Below are 18,034 nucleotides of genomic sequence, written 5' to 3'. Positions count from 1 at the left end.
GAATGAGCTGCTGGAGGAAGTGGTTGAGACAGGGACATTAACAACCTTTTAAAGGCATTTGGCCAGATACACGGATAGCAAAGATTTAGAGGAATAAGGGCCAAATGCAGGCAAATGGGGTTAGCTTAGATCGACATTTTGGTCGGCAATGACCAATTTGGGCCTAAGGGCCTGTCTCTGTGCCATAGATTCTATGACTTCCCCTACTGTTCCTCATCTCAACCCAAACAGATTCTACATCCTGATCTCCTAAACCAAGGTCGTCTTGAATTATTGCACCAATTAATTTACTTAACAGTGCTATCCTTCTACCTTTACCTAGCTTTCTATACATCTTAAGTGTCATATACCCCTCAATATTCAGGATCAATCTGGGTCATCCTACAGCCATGTCACTGTAATGGCTATCAGGTCATATTTATTTACTTCATTGTATCTTATCAATTCATTTACTTTGTTATGACTGACATTTACATTCAGATACAAAGCCTTCAGTTTCGTCTTCTTGTTATCTTTGTAACATCTGGTCCTGATTGTTGGTGCATTCTGAGGTTTTGTTTTCTCTGTCCCCTCCTGTCATTCTCAGGCTCTCATTTTCCATCTTACTATTTTCTTCTTTTACCTGGTACCTACCTTTGATATACCATGCCTTGATCCCTTGTTCTCACAATTTAGCTTAAAGCTCTCTGCTTCTCTAGTTATACGATCCACAAGAATACTGGTCCCAACAATGGTTCAGATGTAGACTGTCCCAACAATATAGCTTCCCCAAATTTCCCCAATATTGGTGCCAGTGCCCCACAAACCAGCCTCACCTGAGGTAGCAGCAGTGCTCTGAAAGCTCATGCTACTGTTGGACTTTAACCTGGTGTTGTGAGATTTCTTACTGTGCCTACCCCAGGCCAACACTGGCATCTCCACATCATGCCAACAAATCAAAACACACATCTACCATATCAGTCTTTGACCAATTTTAATGTACCTTATGGCAATTTGCACACAGCCCATTTAATAATCCAGAGATTATAACCTTTGAGGTTCTGTCAAGCTCCTCACATTCTCTGTGCAGAATCTCTATCTTAATTCTCCATATGTCATTGGTATTGATAGGCCACAGCAACTGGTATCCTGGTGAGTTTCTCTCCAGTCCTGAGCAGAGGCCCCAAACTGTGGCAGGCAATACAGCTTCTAGAGTCATGCTCTTTGCTGCAGAGAACAGTGGCCGTTCACTGAACAGAAATACAGAATTAATAGAGATAACAGACAACGCTGGAATGAAACTCCACACTTACAAAAATGAATGTTCATAAGAACATAAGAAATAGGAGCAGGAGTAGGCCATCTAGCCCTTCGAGCCTGCCCTGCCATTCAATAAGATCATGGCTGATCTGAAGTGGATCAGTTCCACTTTCCCGCTCTCCCCCCATAACCCTTAATTCCCTTGTCTATCAAAAATCTATCTACCCGTGACTTAAATATATTTAGCGAGGTAGCCTCCACCACTTCAACGGGCAGAGAATTCCAGGCATTCACCACCCTTTGAGTGAAGAAGTTCCTCCTCAACTCCGGTCTAAACTGCACCCCCCCACCTTTATCCTGAGGCTGTGCCCTCTAGTCCTGTTGTCCTTTCTAAGCGGGAAGAATCTCTCTACCTCTACCCTATCCATCCCCTACATTATCTTATACGTCTCTATAAGATCCCCTCTCATCCTTCTAAACTCCAAAGAGTACAGGCCCAGTCTATTTAGTCTCTCTTCATAGCTCAACCCCCTCATCTCCGGTATCAGCCTAGTGAACCTCGCCTGCACTTCCTCCAAGGCCAATATATCCTTCTGCAAGTACGGCGACCAAAACTGCACACAGTACTCCAGCTGCGGCCTCACCAGTGCCCTGTACAGTTGCAGCAAGACCTCCCTGCTTTTATAGAAGGGCTAGATGGCCTACTCCTGCTCCTATTTCTTATGTTCTTATGTTCTTATATTCAATCCCCCTCGCTATAAAGGCCAACATTCGATTCGCCTTCTTGATCACTTGCTGCACCTGCAGACTGGGTTTTTGCAACTCTTGCACAAGGACCCCCAGGTCCCTCACACCGTAGCATGCTGCAGCTTTTCGCCTTTTAAATAATAATCCCTCCTACTATTATTTCTGCCACAGTGGATAACCTCACGCTTGTTAACATTATACTCCACCTGCCAGGTCCTCGCCCACTCGCTTAGCCTATCCAGATCCCTCTGCAGACTTTCCACACCCTCCATGCAATTTGCTTTTCCACTCATATTCGCGTCATCAGCAAATTTCATCACCCTACACTCAGCCCCCTCCTCCAGATCATCTATATAAATGGTAAATAGCTGAGGCCCCAGCACCGATCCCTGCGGCACTCCACTAGTCACCAACCGCCAATCAGAATAGCACCCATTGACACCAACTCCCTGCTTCCTATTAGACAGCCAATCCCCTATCCACGCTAATACCTTACCCCCAACTCCGTACATCCTAACCTTCTGTAGCAACCTTTTATGAGGCACCTTATCAAATGCTTTTTGGAAATCTAAAAACACCACATCCACTGGTTCCCCTCTGTCTACTACACTAGTCACATCCTCATAGAAATCCAATAAATTCGTCAAACACGACTTCCCCTTAACGAATCTGTGCTGCGTCTGCTCTATCAAACCATTCTTTTCTAGGTGCCTCGCTATTTCTTCTTTGATGACGGATTCTAGCATATTTCCAACTATAGATATTAAACTAACCAGCCTATTATTCCCTGCCTTTTGTCTGCTATCTTTTTTAAACAGCAGCATAACATTAGCCGTTTTCCAATATTCCAGCACTTCCCCAGAATCCAGCGAATTTTGATAAATAATTACTAAGGCATCCACTATCACCTCTGCCATTTCTTTCAGAACCCTGGGATGCATTCCATCCGGTCCTGGGGACTTGTCCACCTTCAGTCCCATTAGTCTATCAAGCACTACCTCTCTAGTGACAGTAATCACATTCGCGTATTTAACGGTCATGAAAAGCTTTAATTTACCATTTTTTAGTTAATTCATGGGACATGGGCATCACTGGCTGGCCAGCATTTATTGCTGATCTCTGGCTGCCCTTGAGAAGATGGTGGTGAGCTGCCTTTGTGAAAAGCTCCAGTTCACATACTGTGGGTTGACCAACAAGGCCGTTAAGGAGGGAATTCCAGGATTTTGACCTAGCGACTGCGAAGGAATGGCAATATATTTCCAAGTCAAGATGGTGAGTGATTTGGAGGGGAACTTGCAGGTGGTGGTGTTCCCATGTATCTGTTGCTCTTGTCCGTCAAGAAGGAAGTGGTCCTGGGTTTGGAAGGTGCTACCTAAGGATCTTTGGTGAATTGCTGCAGTGCATCTTGTAGATAGTGCAGACTGCCACTACTGAGCATCAGTGGTGCAGGGAGTGGATATTTGTGGATGTGGTGCCAATCAAGCGGGCTGCTTTGTCCTGAATAGTGTCAAACTTCTTGAGTGTTGTTGGAGCTGCACCCGTTCAGACAAGTGATGTGTATTCCATCATACTCCTGATTTGTGCCTTGAAGATGCAGGATAAACTTTGGGGAGTTGGGAAGTGAGTTACTCGCCGCAGTATTCCTAGACTTTAACCTGCTCTTTTAGCCACTGTGTTTATGTGACAAGTCCTGTTGAGTTTCGGGTCAATTATAACCCCAAGGATGTTGACAATGGGAGATTCAGTGATAGTAATACCATTGAATGTCAAGGGGTGGTGGTTAGAATGTCTCTTATTGGTGCTGGCCAATGCCTAGCATTTGTGTGGCACGGGTGTTATTTGCCAGCCCACGCCTGGATATTGTCCAGATCTTGTTGCATTTGAAGAGGGACTGCTTCAGTATCTGAGGAGTCGCAAATGATGCTGAACATTATGCAATCTTTAGTGATTATCCCCTCTTCTGACCTTATAATGGAGGGAAGGTTATTGATGAAGTAGCTGAATATTGTTGGGCCTAGGACACTTCCCTGAGGGACTCCTGTAGAGATGCCCTTGAGTGGAGATGATTGCCCTTCCATAATCACAACCATCTTTCTATGTGTCAGGTATGACTCCAACCAGTGGACAGTTTGCCCCCCCAAGTACCCACTGATTCCAGTTTTGCTAGGGATACTTGACGACATACTCGTTTGACAAGCCCCAACTTCTTTGACATGTTAAGTGAACACCTATCATGCAAGTACCACAAATTCACATCCTTCTAAATATTGGAGTGCCAAGTCTCTCGGTGAAGTACCAATATGATCAACCTTCAAGTTGGGTTGCTTCTGCTGACTATTACTTTGTCAAATCCATGTTGACTACAATGTCTGGATGTTCAATGCTGTTATCTGATTTACTGGTTATAATAAAAAAGGTGGAAAGAAAAAAATCAAGCCAACTTTTATCATATCTCAAATCTATAGTCAGAAGGAAGGGAAACACTAACACAAAATACATTTTAAGAACCAATCAGGAGCATAACAAACGTGGGGTATTAAATATCTTTTCCAATCATTCACTGTCCACAGGCAGCATACCGATGTCACAACACTGATGGTGGTAATTGGAGTTGCTGCATTTAGTTTCCTTTTAAGTAGTAACTAGAGATTGCTATTTAAATGATTGTCTGAAGATGTTCAATTCATCTGCCTTACCGATTCAGTTTATAGCAACTCCTTTTTTTTAAGCAATCTGCCTTCATAACAAGAAATTTACTTCCCCAGAATAAATCCAGCCACTGTTCTAAGCAATCTCCAATGTATCAATATTCTTGTGAAGACAATATGAGACCTACAAATTATCTCAAATGTGGCTTTGCTAATAAACCATGTAGCATTAAAATCACCTATACACAATAGACACCTAATGATTAATCTTCTACCATGTCAGTTTTGGCTTAGTGATTTGTTTTTATTATGACCTCATTTGGCCTCTATCACCACTTTTAGTGATTTGTGAAATAAAGATTCCAAAATACTGATAGAATTAAGGGGCTGAACAAGCGAATTTTAAAAAAAGAAACTCCAACACTAATAAACTTTTGAAGGAATGGAAGTCCAGCTTTAAAAGGTTAATTTTTCAGAGCGAAGGAGGTTGTTCTGCAGTAACGATCACTCATAAGAACATAAGAAATAGGAGGAGTAGGCCATCTAGCCCTTCGAGCCTGCCCCGCCATTCAATAAGATCATGGCTGATCTGAAGTGTCTCAGTTCCACTTTCCCGCCTTCTCCCCATAACCCTTAATCCCCTTGCCTACCAAAAACCTATCTACCCGCATCTTAAATATATTTAACGAGGCAGCCTCCACCACTTCAACGGGCAGAGAATTCCAGAGATTCACCACCCTTTGAGTGAAGAAGTTCCTCCTCAACTCCATTCTAAACTGCCCCCCCCCCCCTTATCTTGAGGCTGTGCCCTCTAGTCCTGCTGTCCTTTCTGAGCGGGAAGAACCTCTACCCTATCCATCCCTTTCATCATCTTGTACGTCTCAATGAGATCTCCCCTCATCCTTCTAAACTCTAACGAGTACAAGCCTAGTTTATTCAGCCTCTCCTCATAGCTCAACCCCCTCAACTCCGGTATCAGCCTAGTGAACCTCCTCTGCACTCCCTCCAAGGCCAAAATATCCTTGCGCAAGTGCAGCGACCAAAACTGCACAGTACTCCACTTTATCACTTTAAAAACTCACTTACTCAGGAATGCATCAGTTCTAACTTTTAAAACCATCTTCAGTTTAGAAACTAGGTATCCTACGTACATAGTATTCACTTTAGTGCGCTGACTATTGGCAGAGACTGGAATAGCACACCATGTAGTAGAGCAGGTTACGCCTGACAACAACTTCTCAGTTGTGGGTAGCAGAAGATTCTTCCCAATTTACATCAAAACAGTGCCAGAGGATTTACAGCTAACTACGTTAAACCTACATTTAAGAAATGGAGATAAAACAAGACCAGGGCCCTACAAACCAGTCAGTTTAATATTGGTAGTTTTAAAATAATAAAATTCCGACCAAGGAGACAACAGAAAAAACATTCAGAAACTAAAATTAAAATAACAAATAATTAAATGGATTACAAAAGAGAAAGTCTCACTTTTCCAACCTCACTGAATTTTTTTAGTGTACACAAGGGAATTCCATAGATTTAATATACCTGGATTTCCAAAAGGCCTTCAATAAACATAATAAACTAATAAATAAAGTTGGAGCATGTGGAATTCAGGGAAAATTAGCAGGATGGGTTGCCACCTGTCTGAAATCTGTGAGCAGAGTTGTTATTCAGAGTGCCATAAGGTTCACTGTTAAGATCACTATTGCTTAGAATTTACATTAATGATTTAGATTTTGGGCGAAGAAAAACAGTTTTTAAACATAGAGGACACCAAATGAAGGAATACTGCAACCAATTTCAAGACAACATTAATATGCATGAAGAAGGGCCAAATAACTGGCAAATTAATTTCAAAGTGGGTAAATGTGACGTTTTGAAAAATAAACGGACATTTCATGAGGGAAATAAGATCTAAATGGGGTTGGGAGGCAAAGAAATCTGAGAGTATCTGAAATACACAAATCACTAAAAGTGCCGATACAGGCCAATAAGGCCATAATAAAAACAAACTAAACACAACAGCCCAGCTCGACAATACTGTGAAATAAAGTACTTAACTCCAAGAAGGTTTAAGTGAAGAAATTTGGTTTTATAAGAACATAAGAAATAGGAGCAGGAGTAGGCCATCTAGCCCTTCAAGCCTGCCCCGCCATTCAACAAGATCATGGCTGATCTCAAGTGGATCAGTTCCACTTTCCCGCTTTCTCCCCATAATCCTTAATTCCTTGTCTATCAGAAATCTATCCACCCGTGACTTAAATATATTCAACAAGGTAGCCTCCACCACTTCAAAGGGCAGAGAATTCCAGAGATTCACCACCCCTTGAGTGAAGAAGTTCCTCCTCAACGCCGTTCTAAACTGCCCCCTCCCCCCAATTTTGAGGCTGTGCCCTCTAGTTCTGTTTTCCTTTCTAAGCAAAAAAATCTCTCAACCTCTACCCTATCCAGCCCCTTCATTATCTTGTAAGTCTCCGTAAGATACCCCCCGGCCTTCTAAACTCTAACGAGTACAGGCCCAGTCTATTCAATCTCTCTTCATAGGCTAACCCTCTTATCTCCAGTATCAGCCTGGTAAACCTGCTCTGCACTCCCTCCAAGGCCAATATATCCTTTCACAAATAAGGGGACCAAAATTGCACAGAGTACTCCAGTTGCAGCCACACCAATGCCCTGTACAGTTGCAGTAAGACCTCCCTGCTTTTATATTCTATCCCCCTCATTATAAAGGCCAACATTCCATTCGCCTTCTTGATCACCTGCTGCACCTGCAGACTGAGTTTTTGTGATTCGTGCTTAAGGACCCCCAGATCCCTCTGCACAGTAGCATGCTGCAGCTTTTCACCCTTTAAATAACAATCCCTCCTACTATTATTTCTACCAAAGTGGATAGCCTCACATTTGCTAACGTTATACTCTACCTGCCAAGTCCTCACCCACTCACTCAGCCTATCCAGATCTCTCTGCAGAGATATATCTGCCCGATATCTAAATATTTTACGTTTTTTGAGGAAGGTGTTCTGTTCTTTTGCAGAATAGAGAATGACATGAGAGGGGGAAATTGGAGTTAGCGAGGCTTGCAGAATGAAGCCTACCAGCATTAATTAGATGAGCAAGTAGGTGATTGGATGTGAGTTGTAAACGGGTTTTTCTCTTTAAACTGGGGCACTAAAGTTTCGCTCAAACGTTCACAGTATTGTACCTTTATAAAAGGGGGGTTGCCAATGTAATCCATGAACCCAGTTTTCATGACCAGCCAGCACAGTTTCCAAAGTTACTGCATATGTCACCACTCCCTCTAGGAGGAAAGAAAAAAAATCAATTACTCAACTGAAAGGAACAATGATATAGAGTCATCCCACTGGCTAATAGTTTGAAGACTTGAATCTGCATAAAATTAAGAATCAGAAGAAACACACTTTTATAAGTCAAAAATGATAAGCTGCCAGATATCTGCGTATTTTAAAAATTGTTTCTTTGAGGCTTTTTGTTGCATGCACAATTTGCCCTAATAAGTTATCTGAAAATACTTATTAAAAAAAGCTTGTTTATATTCTAGTGTATGATTGCAAGAATCTGCATGCAAAGTATTGATTATGTGGAACCCATCGGCCCCACTACTCTGATCTGGACCATCATAATTCCTTGAAATTATATTGAACTTTGAACTAAAAGTACATGCTTGTTTGATGACAAAGGACTATCATTTCATGGCAGTCCTCCACCTTGTACTTTATTCAGTCAATCTTGGAAACTCTATGTAATAGGAACACAATTTCCGGAGAAATAGAATACAATCAGTTACTATTAATAAAGTTGTTGAAAATAAAGCATGGAACATGCAAAAAAACTTTTAACTATCTGCAATAACGTTATACTAATGAAAAGTTTGGGATTTTTGTATTCATCAGCGCAAGCTGAACTTTCAATTTCAAGCACCAGGTGTCAGTAAACAATCCCAGGTCAGATGCAGCAAATGTAGGCTCGATAAAAACTCTTTTTAATCACCTCAACAATGTGCTGTACTCCAAAGAGTAATCCCAATCCAACAAGGCAACATTCCCACATTCTGTTCAAACCTCCAGACATGAAAATGGTAAATTTTTCTCTCCACAGATACGGCCAGGCTGATTGAGTATTTCCATCATTTTCTGTTTTTATTTTGCTTTTGTATTCCCACTTTCACATAAGCCACATCATGACCAATCTAAGCATGGCTGTCAATTTATTTTGCTGGTGGTCTAAGGTGACCCAAAGCAGCACAGTAAGGAAAACCTGTAATTTCTTTAACATGTTTGTGGAATCTGTAATTAGCCTCAAGGACATTTGAAAGAACTTAAGAGTTTTCAATTACTGTAAATGGATCACTTGTGGTCCATGAGGCCTGGCACCTTGGACTTGGAAGCAATACCAATACAAAAGAAGTTAACATACAGATATTGTATGGCCAGACAAAAGAGAGCTGCAAGCTAAAGAGAGTTGCAACGGAGTAGAACAGGGATTGTGAATTGAGCAATTTTACTGCTGTGGCTTCAGTTTTGCTAGAGCTAAATAGAACCTTTTCTCCAAGGAATCTGTGTCATCAAGGCTACCTTGAATCTGGTTAAGGACGTTCTGAAGAACTGTGCTGTTCAGGTGACGATCTTCCCTGGGACTTCAAATGGAGTACACTTGCTGATGAATGCATCTTGGAGGCTGAATTAATTCAATGGAAAGGTGAGAGATCCTATTTACCAAAGGCCAAGTTAGAGAACTTCAGAGCATGATGCCACAATGTTTGCATAGAATGATGTGGGTGTTTACAGTTGTATAGGATGCATCCTTGTTGAAAAGTCCATTTAAAGTGAAACTTAACTTTTTACTTGAAATATTCTTTGTCTGCTAATTCAAGTTTAATTTGCATTGGCTCTGATTTCTGTTAAAGTAAAAGTTACAAAAATGTGAAATCTTGTTGGTAACTTTTTTTATTTAGGAGTCATTTGGTAATTTTGGTTTATGATTCCCTAAAGAAAGATCTAGGTTTAGTCCAAATATAATTTACTAACAGTCAGATTTGTATTTTGTGGCGTAATATTAAAAGAGGCAAGTGTGTTATTAAATTGAAAACCAAATACTCATCAGATCAGAATCCATGTATGTCAACCCTTCATGAAGCTCAAATGAAGGAATTATTAGAAATGTTATCAACACCTGATAAAAATGTTGTTTAAAAAAAAATCACTGCCATGACTGATAGTACTGAAAAGCATCCCAAGAAATAATGCCTGGTAACTTTTACAACCCCAATCTCCAATTCTTTCACTTGCTTGGTAAAAAAGTAAATAGTTAATTGCTGAAAATCTTTATTTATAAGAAAAACTAGAAGTACTTAGCTTCAGAATAAAAAAACGTTCATCTTCCTCCAAGTTTCTGCACTTCATTCCCACTACTGTTTAGAGACACTGAGCAAAAGGCCAGTAGATACTGAATTTAATTTGTGTAAAATTAAACTAAAATATATTGAGTTAGGATAGCACCTTTCAGTGTCAGTAATGTTAAGAAACATCAGAACATTTATTACATAGCAGGAATGATCCTACCTGCTTTACTTCGTTTTTTTGGAAAAAATGGTTTTGAACTTTAAGACTCACTGTCATTCTGAACACAAAATACGTCTTCCTTCAATTTAATAATATCTTCATCGCAATGCTTGGAAGTAGATTCTGTCCTTATAAATATCCTCCATATGCGTATCAGACAATCTTGTGAACAGCTTGCTAATAAAAGGTTTCCATCTAACGGAGTACAAAACAAAAATGGTGTATTGTTACTAATTACATTTCCAAAGCTCCAAAGAAAAAATGTCATGTCACACACAAGAACATAGCTTGAGTTAAGTAAAACAATCCAGAATATGTTTTAGCTCAAAGAAAATCAAATTAATGGTAAATTAACATTAAATTAAGAATATACTGAGTCATCGTTATTTTGACTCATAAGTTCCAAAACAATGTTAGAACACATGATGGTGGTGAATAACCACTCAAATTACTTACCACATCGAGCCCATTCAACCCCTCGAATCCAATCTTCGTGGCCTACAAGTACTTGAATTTTCTGAAACTGCAATAAATGTATTTTTCACTATATCGCTAACCAATTATCCTGGTATTTTCAAATATACAACAAATGATCAGTATAATGGATGGCAATTATTTTAAACAAATAGAACCAGATTCCATAGATAGGCAGATGTTGTCAGCTTTTCTCCATCTTTCTATAAACAGATATTCTCTATCACAGATTTCAATTATTGGGTAACAAAACTCTAAGCAGAATTAAAACTGAAAGATATGCCTTTAACAGACTGACAGAATAAACAAAATGTTTCATTTCAATTTTAGCTTGTTTTAATGTTCCAAAATGATTTAAAAGGTCACAGAGGCCAAGACTGGGAGTGGAATAGTCACAAAGGCCAAGGTCAAGAGTGGAGCAGTGTAAAGTGCAAGGCTTAGGGACGGAGGGAGGGAGGAGGTCAGCGAGGCAGAGGCCGAGAGCAGAGCCATGTAAAGATTGAGGCTGGGAGTAATGCAGTCAGAGAGGGTGGGAGTGGAGCACTATAAAGAGTGAGGCTGGTTGTGGCACAGTCTAAAGAGCGAAGCCAGGTGTGGAGCAGTCAGAGGGCGGGACTGGGAGTAGAGTGGTGTGACGGTCGAGGTTAGGTACATAGCACTCATAGAAGATGACACTAGAAACAGAATGATGTAAAGAGTGAAGCCAGTTGTGGACTGGTCAGAGGGGGTAAGCCTGAAAGCAGAGCAGTCAGAGAGGGTGAAGCCAGGTGCGGGGTAGTATAAAATGCAAGACCTCACAGGATCAGAGCAGTGCTCTCTTTGAGTTCATGTATGAGACGGGAGAAAAAAGTTGCCCAATGACATCAGTGCCAAAAGAGACATGTAAGGCTAAGTCTGAAGGTAATCATATAGTGGTTTTTGCTACCAAATATACCTTTTGGATTTTAACCTGGTGTTTGAGACTTCTTACGGTAATCATTTGGTCAGCCTAAAATGCAAGCTAGATCACTTAGCGAGTATAAAAGCAAAGTGCGCCAATTTGATACAATTCAAAATGTCAATTTATCATATTTTACAGTATGATCACACTGAATTAAACAGATCTAGAGAGATAAAAATTAAATAAAGAAGGATACTAACAATACAATTCAGTCCACTGTCCAAAGAAAACTTAAGTGGGGATATAGGGAGCAATCGGAAAAGCAATAACAATAGGAGATTCTATAATCAGGGAAATGGATGGGCATTTCTGCAAAGGCAGACCTGATTCGATGATAGCATGCTGATTCTGTGATATCAGTGTCTAGAACGTCACTGTGTCATCTGCGAATACTCCAGAGTGACTCAAAAACTGGTTGTGTGGTAAATGGTGTGGATTACAGGATGATATACACTGGCCAGTCAGATGGGCAGAACACTGGCAAGCGGAATTTAATCCTGAAAAGTGTGAGATGATGCATTTTGGGAGGACTAACAAGGCAAGCGATTATAGTCGGACCCTAGGAAGCATAGTGGATCAGGAAGACCTTGGTTTGCATGTCCATTGGTCAATGAAGACAGCAGGCCAGATAGATCTGATTCATTGTCGTATGTATTAATGTACAGTGAAAAGTACTGTTTCTTGTGCGCTAAATAAAGCAAGCCATACATAGAGAAGGAGAGAGTGCAGAATGTAATGTTAGTCATAGCTAGTGTGTAGAGAAAGATCAACTTAATGCAAGGGAGGTCCATTCAAAAGTCTAATGGCAGCAGGGAAGAAGCTGTTCTTGAGTCAGTTGGTGCTTGTCCTCAGATTTTTGTATCTTTTTCCCAATGGAAGAAGGTGGAAGACACAATGTCCAAGATGCATGGGGCCCTTGATTATGCTGGTTGCTTTTCCAAGGCAGCAAAAAGTGTAAAAAACATCAAGGGATGAGAGGCTGGTTTGCATGAAGGACTACACTTGGTTCACAACCCTTTGTAGTTTATTGTGGTCTTGGACAGGGTAGGAGCCATTCCAAGCTGTGATACAACCAGAAAGAATGCTTTCTATGGTGCATCTGTAGCAGTTGTCAAAGTGGACATGCCAGATTTTCTTAGCCTTCTGAGAAAGTAGAGGCGTTGGTGGGAATCTTAACCATAGCATCAGTGTGGAGGGACCAGGAAAGGTTTTTGGCAATCTGGATACCTAGAAACATGAAGCTCTTGACCATTTCCACTTCGTTCCCATTGATGTCGACATCGGCAGGTCCTCCTAATGTTTCTTGAAGTTGATGACTATCTCCTTTGTTTTGTTGACTTTGAGAGAGAGATTATTGTTGTTGCACCAATTCACCAGATTCTCTATCTCATTCTCTCATTCCTGTACTCCTAATAAGATGGTTAAGGCACATGGGATATATGCCCTTATTAACCAAAACACTGGATATATGAAGCTGTATAAAATGCTGGTTTGGCCACTCTGGATTACTGTGTGCAGTTCTGGTCACCACACTATAGGAAGGAAATAATTGCACTAGAGAACGTGCAGAGGAGATTCATCGAGATCTTGTCTGGGCTGGAACATTTGAGCGATCAAGGAGTCTGGATAGGCTGGGGTTGTTTTCCTTGGAGCAAAGGAGCGGGAGGGAGGGGAACGTGATTGAGGTGTATAAAATTATGAGATGCATAGATAGGGTGGATAAAAAGGAAGTTTTCTCCTTAACAGAAGGGTCAATAACAGGAGTCATAGTTTTAAATTAAAAAGAGATGATGTTTAGGAGATGCGAGGAAAATTGTTTTCCTGATAGTGGGCACCTGGAACTTACTGCCTGAGGAGGGAACAGTCAACATTTAAGAAATATTCACATGAGCACCTGAAATGCCATAGCATACAAGGCTACGAGCCAAGTGCTGGAAAATGGATTGGGATAGGTGCTTGATAACAGATGCGGACATGATGGACCAAAGGGCCTCTCAGCGCTGTAAAACTCTATGACTTAATAACATTCTGAGAAGAGGAGGGTGGCGGATCAGCCTTCGTTCTATTGAATAACTGAGCAGGCTCAAGGGGCCAAATGGCCTTCTCTTGTTCCTATTTCCTATGGTTTTAAAAGCCAGAGGTTGTAGTCCACTGGTGGAAGTGGCTGTCCCTCTATTTGAGGATGATGTCTTCTCAGGGTTGAGGTTCTGCCATGGGTCTTTACGCGACTAAGCAGGCTAATTTTCAACCCACGGATCTTTGCACAAATCAAACAAGGTGACTTACGAGGTTGAGATGAGAGTTCAGGATTTGCTTCCTTTGTGTTCCTTCTCAACTGCTTTTCTGTCTCATGGTTTAGATGTTGTGAGTCAAAGCAAGATGAAGCTTGATGGATAAGTTTCATAATTTTTACTGATTGTGTCCAGTAGTAAGCTCCTTCCAGTCATTAATGCCACAATTGTGACATATCAAGGAATTTCTTTAAAGCTGTGTGTCACTAATATACAACCCAGATCTTACTGCATTACAGGATTATGGTAATGACTACTGCTTTGTACTCTAGGGCTTCTGTTCACTTGTGAAAATCAAACACTCACAGTAGCAGTTTGTAGAAGGCAGAACTGGGATAGCCAATTTAGTATCATATCTCCTTATTAATGGTGGCCTTTTAGAAGTGTGCCTACCATGGTTTTTGCCAGCATTCAAGGATAAGCAGAGTTTCTCATCAGCAGAAGTGAGGATCAAGTGTGGCTTGCACATCTGATGTGCAGTGGTCAATCCGAAGTCATCCACAAACAGTAGACCATTTATGACTTGGTGGTCAGTTTACTTTTGGTGCTGAGGCAGACAAGGATAAAGAGCTCTCCATCTAGGTGGCATTTAATATTTGTATCAGTGGGCAGTTGATCTTTCATGAGGTGGATAGCCATTGTCAGGTAGATTGTTGGCCCCAGTTTGGATTTAAGGAGTATATTTCATATCTCCCACTCAAGATAGCTGCAGTCAAATCATCCTGAAGCACTGCAGAATTTTGAACAAGTTTCTTGAACATTCAAATCTTTGGAACACAATCTACAGAGTCTTGTGGTTTACTGAGTTAAACGCTTTGGTCAGGTCAAAGAATGAAAAGTTCTTCATGTTGTTCTTGATATTTTTCTTGTATTTCTCATAAGTTCCTCTGGAAGATATAAAGCTATACTATGTCTCTGGGAGCCTTTCCTCAGTCACAGGAGGTAGGCAATTCAGAAGATCACATGTCAGGATTTTCTTTGCAAGACAGAATCACCTCAATAGTTTCCACAGCATGAGTTATTTCCCTTGTTGAAAACATTTACAATGGTCCCATTCCTAAAGTTGTGATGTGGGGCGTCATTGTTTTTTCTCCCAAATCCACAGAATGAGTGCATGAAGTCTTAATGTGAGCAAAAACGCACCATTTTTGGAGGCCTCAGCTGGAAGACCTTGACTGGAACACCATCTGGGCTCAAGGTTTTGTTGCTTTTTTTTATCCATTTAGTGCTTGTTGCAACTCTTCAATTGATGATGGTTCACCCATGGATTTCACCAAAGTGTACAACGGGATAGCCTGAAGCTGACATTATGGACTCACATTTGTACAGATGTTGAAAATATTCTTTCCAGCATTGATGTATAGAGTTGTCATCCTTAAGAACAGAAACACAACACTATGAGCAGAGTGAATTTTGTACATTTGATCATGGAGTATCGATGGCTCGAAGTGTCTTCAAAGAAGCTTTGCGTGTTATCATGATCACATGAAGTTCCCATCACTTTTCCGATATCTTCTGGATTTGTTTTTGGGGATTAGCCTTGAATATTTGGAATCCTACCTTCTTGACCTTGGATTGTTCTGCAAAGCAATGAAGGGTGCTCATTTTTGTTGTGGGAGATCAGATGATTCAGCATCACTTCCATCAAACTGGTCGATGACAATGTTCTAAAATCGAGTTGAATGTGTGCATACTTTCCTGACAGATTGTGAGTTGCACTTGGAATTCCCCTCTTCGGTCAGGTAGGACTGAGGCATTGATAATCTTCCACTTGGACTTTTGGGTCTTGCAATAACTTGGTGCTAGATGGATGTTCATAACCAATCGAACAGGCCAACAATAGACCCTGCTTGGATTGAGTGATACAGACATTTCCAGCCTGACAAGGAAGGAAGTATTGTTATATCTGGTTCTAGGGAATGAGCTAGATCAAATGTTTGTAGAGGGACGTTTTGGAAACAGTAATCATTGTGTTACTAGGTTTCGATAACCGATGGAAAAGGACAAGAAGAAACCTAAAGTAAAAATACTGAATTGGAGGAGGACCTTTTTCAGTGTGTTGATAATGGTTCTGTCCTGGGTAAATTGAAATCAAAGGTTGGGAGACAAAGCTGTAATCAAATCATGGCCTGACTTTAAAAGGGAGATGAGATACAGTTGAAGTACGAGGAGGAAAGGTAAGTCAGCAAAAGGCAGGGTATCCTTGAATAAAGAAGGATGGAGAGCAAAATGAAATAGAAAAAAAATTTCAATCACGGTTTAAAAAAGGAAACTGCATATGTATCTAAAGGGGAAAAAAAACCTGTAGGGCTATTTAAGTTGATCTTTCAGAGAGCTGGCATGGACACAGCATGCTGAATGGACTCCTGTGCTGAAAACATTCTATTTCAACATAGTTTTCTTTAACATTTTTAATGGTAGAGCAAATATGAGAAAGGGAAATCTTAATCTTGTTTTTCTCACAAACAAATATTTTAAAAAAACAGGCATTTTGGAAATTTGAAGGGCAGAGAATGAAAATGTGAGTCTCAGAAACAGAATAAGCACTTTACTATCTGATGATATACACTAAATGTTACAGCTTTAGCTATGTGTTAAAGCTACATCTTGGCCTGAATGTTGCAAAGATCAGCATTCATCATTAGATTCCTCACTGCTCAAATATTCCCCCAATCTGATGCTGAAGTGCCTTGCAACATCCAGGCCAAGATGTAGGTTGCCAGTAGATTGAGATCACGCAATGTTTTTTGGCAAAGAGAGGACATAAATGGTTCTCTTAGCCTGGAAGGAATTTCAAAGTGATTAAAAGGTGAACAAAACATTGTTCAAAATAATCAGGCCAGATGGTGATGCAGAGGGAAAACACAGACAAACTGAGCAGGCAAAGGAATAAATAATAGTTCATTTCAAAGTTGCTGAAACTCTGTATTTCACATATGTCCAGTTCCAAACTCGACAAATGTTTTTAAGCTCTCAAAAACATTAAAGTTGCACTGTTTTCACATCCAAGAAAGCAAGATCACTATTTTTTCATTTACAAGTGACAAATTAACTCAAAGAAGAAAATGTTCAGATTTCAAAATAAATTATAACTGCCATTGCTTCGAATGAAATATTTCCATAAACACAATTTTCTTAAGTTATATCAACTTACTTGTTGATTTTCTCGGACAAACAAATAAACTTTGCCTTCATCGCCGCCACAAGCCAGAATTACAGCTAGAATCAGACAATTTATCAGTGAGATGGACAAAATTATTCAGTGCAAAACAATGTACCATTATCCTTTGGCACAGTTAATGATATGTACTTACAAAAGAAAGCCAGTTAGCATTATCAACTAAAATAGATCACTGATCTTTTAATCCTCTATTTTCACTGCTAATTTAAACACAAGCCAAAAGAACCATATAGCAGTCACATATTCAAACACATTTTCCTCCTTTAGGAGGAGGGAAAGCTTTTATATTTCAAATCAATAAATTTCAACTTAAAATGTGTCTATCACAAAATGGCAGGTTGAAGTCCAACAGGTTTATTCAGCTGGTGAGTGGAGAGGCAGGTTTCATAAACATGGCATATATATACAATGGCTCAATTGCAAGATAATGGCCAGTCCGATGACAGTGGGTTGATATTTGCTTACAAAGTGAATTGCAAGATAATGATTATTATCCAAAAGCTTGTGATTCCAAATAAACTGCTTGGACTTTAACCTGGTGTTGAGACTTCCTACTGTGCCCATCCCAGTCTAACACCAGCATCTCCACCTCATCATTATAAAATGGTAAGTGAAATCAATCCAATTCCCATTCACGTCAAAAAGGATTTCTGCCTTTTCATTCTGAAATAATAATGTTGTGGCTACCAGCCTGTTATGTTCTTCCAATCTTGGCAAAAGTACCAATCATATGACCCTGGTTGGTTAACAATAAAGTGCGATCTTTATTAGAAGATACAACTATATACAGATATGGTAACTGGGCTGCTCAAACCTTCCAGTCAACATTCCTCTTCCTGTGTGATGATATTTCAGTAATGTTTTTAGATCAAGGGTGGCACAGTAGCACAGTGGTTAGCACTGCTGCTTCACAGCTCCCGGGACTCCAAGGA

The 18,034-nt window shown here is 40.3% G+C and overlaps 1 protein-coding gene across 1 annotated transcript in view; it reads right to left on the bottom strand.

Annotated features, from left to right (window-relative positions):
* The window catches only part of elp2 (elongator acetyltransferase complex subunit 2), a 146,531-nt gene that overhangs the window by 103,906 nt on the left and 24,591 nt on the right, over positions 1-18,034 (bottom strand). Inside the window, exons 6-9 of the mRNA XM_080208010.1 lie at positions 17,076-17,140; positions 10,673-10,739; positions 10,268-10,411; positions 7,840-7,935 (exon numbers count right to left, since the gene is read on the bottom strand). Coding sequence (XP_080064136.1) covers positions 7,840-7,935; positions 10,268-10,411; positions 10,673-10,739; positions 17,076-17,140 — 372 coding nt within the window. The remainder of the gene's footprint in view (positions 1-7,839; positions 7,936-10,267; positions 10,412-10,672; positions 10,740-17,075; positions 17,141-18,034) is intronic.

The sequence above is a fragment of the Carcharhinus amblyrhynchos genome, chromosome 2, assembly GCF_965287045.1.
Source record: "Carcharhinus amblyrhynchos chromosome 2, sCarAmb.v2.hapA, whole genome shotgun sequence".
Classification (NCBI taxonomy): domain Eukaryota; kingdom Metazoa; phylum Chordata; class Chondrichthyes; order Carcharhiniformes; family Carcharhinidae; genus Carcharhinus; species Carcharhinus amblyrhynchos.
Note: the sequence above shows the minus strand (reverse complement) of the source record. Positions and strands in the feature narration are given on the sequence as shown.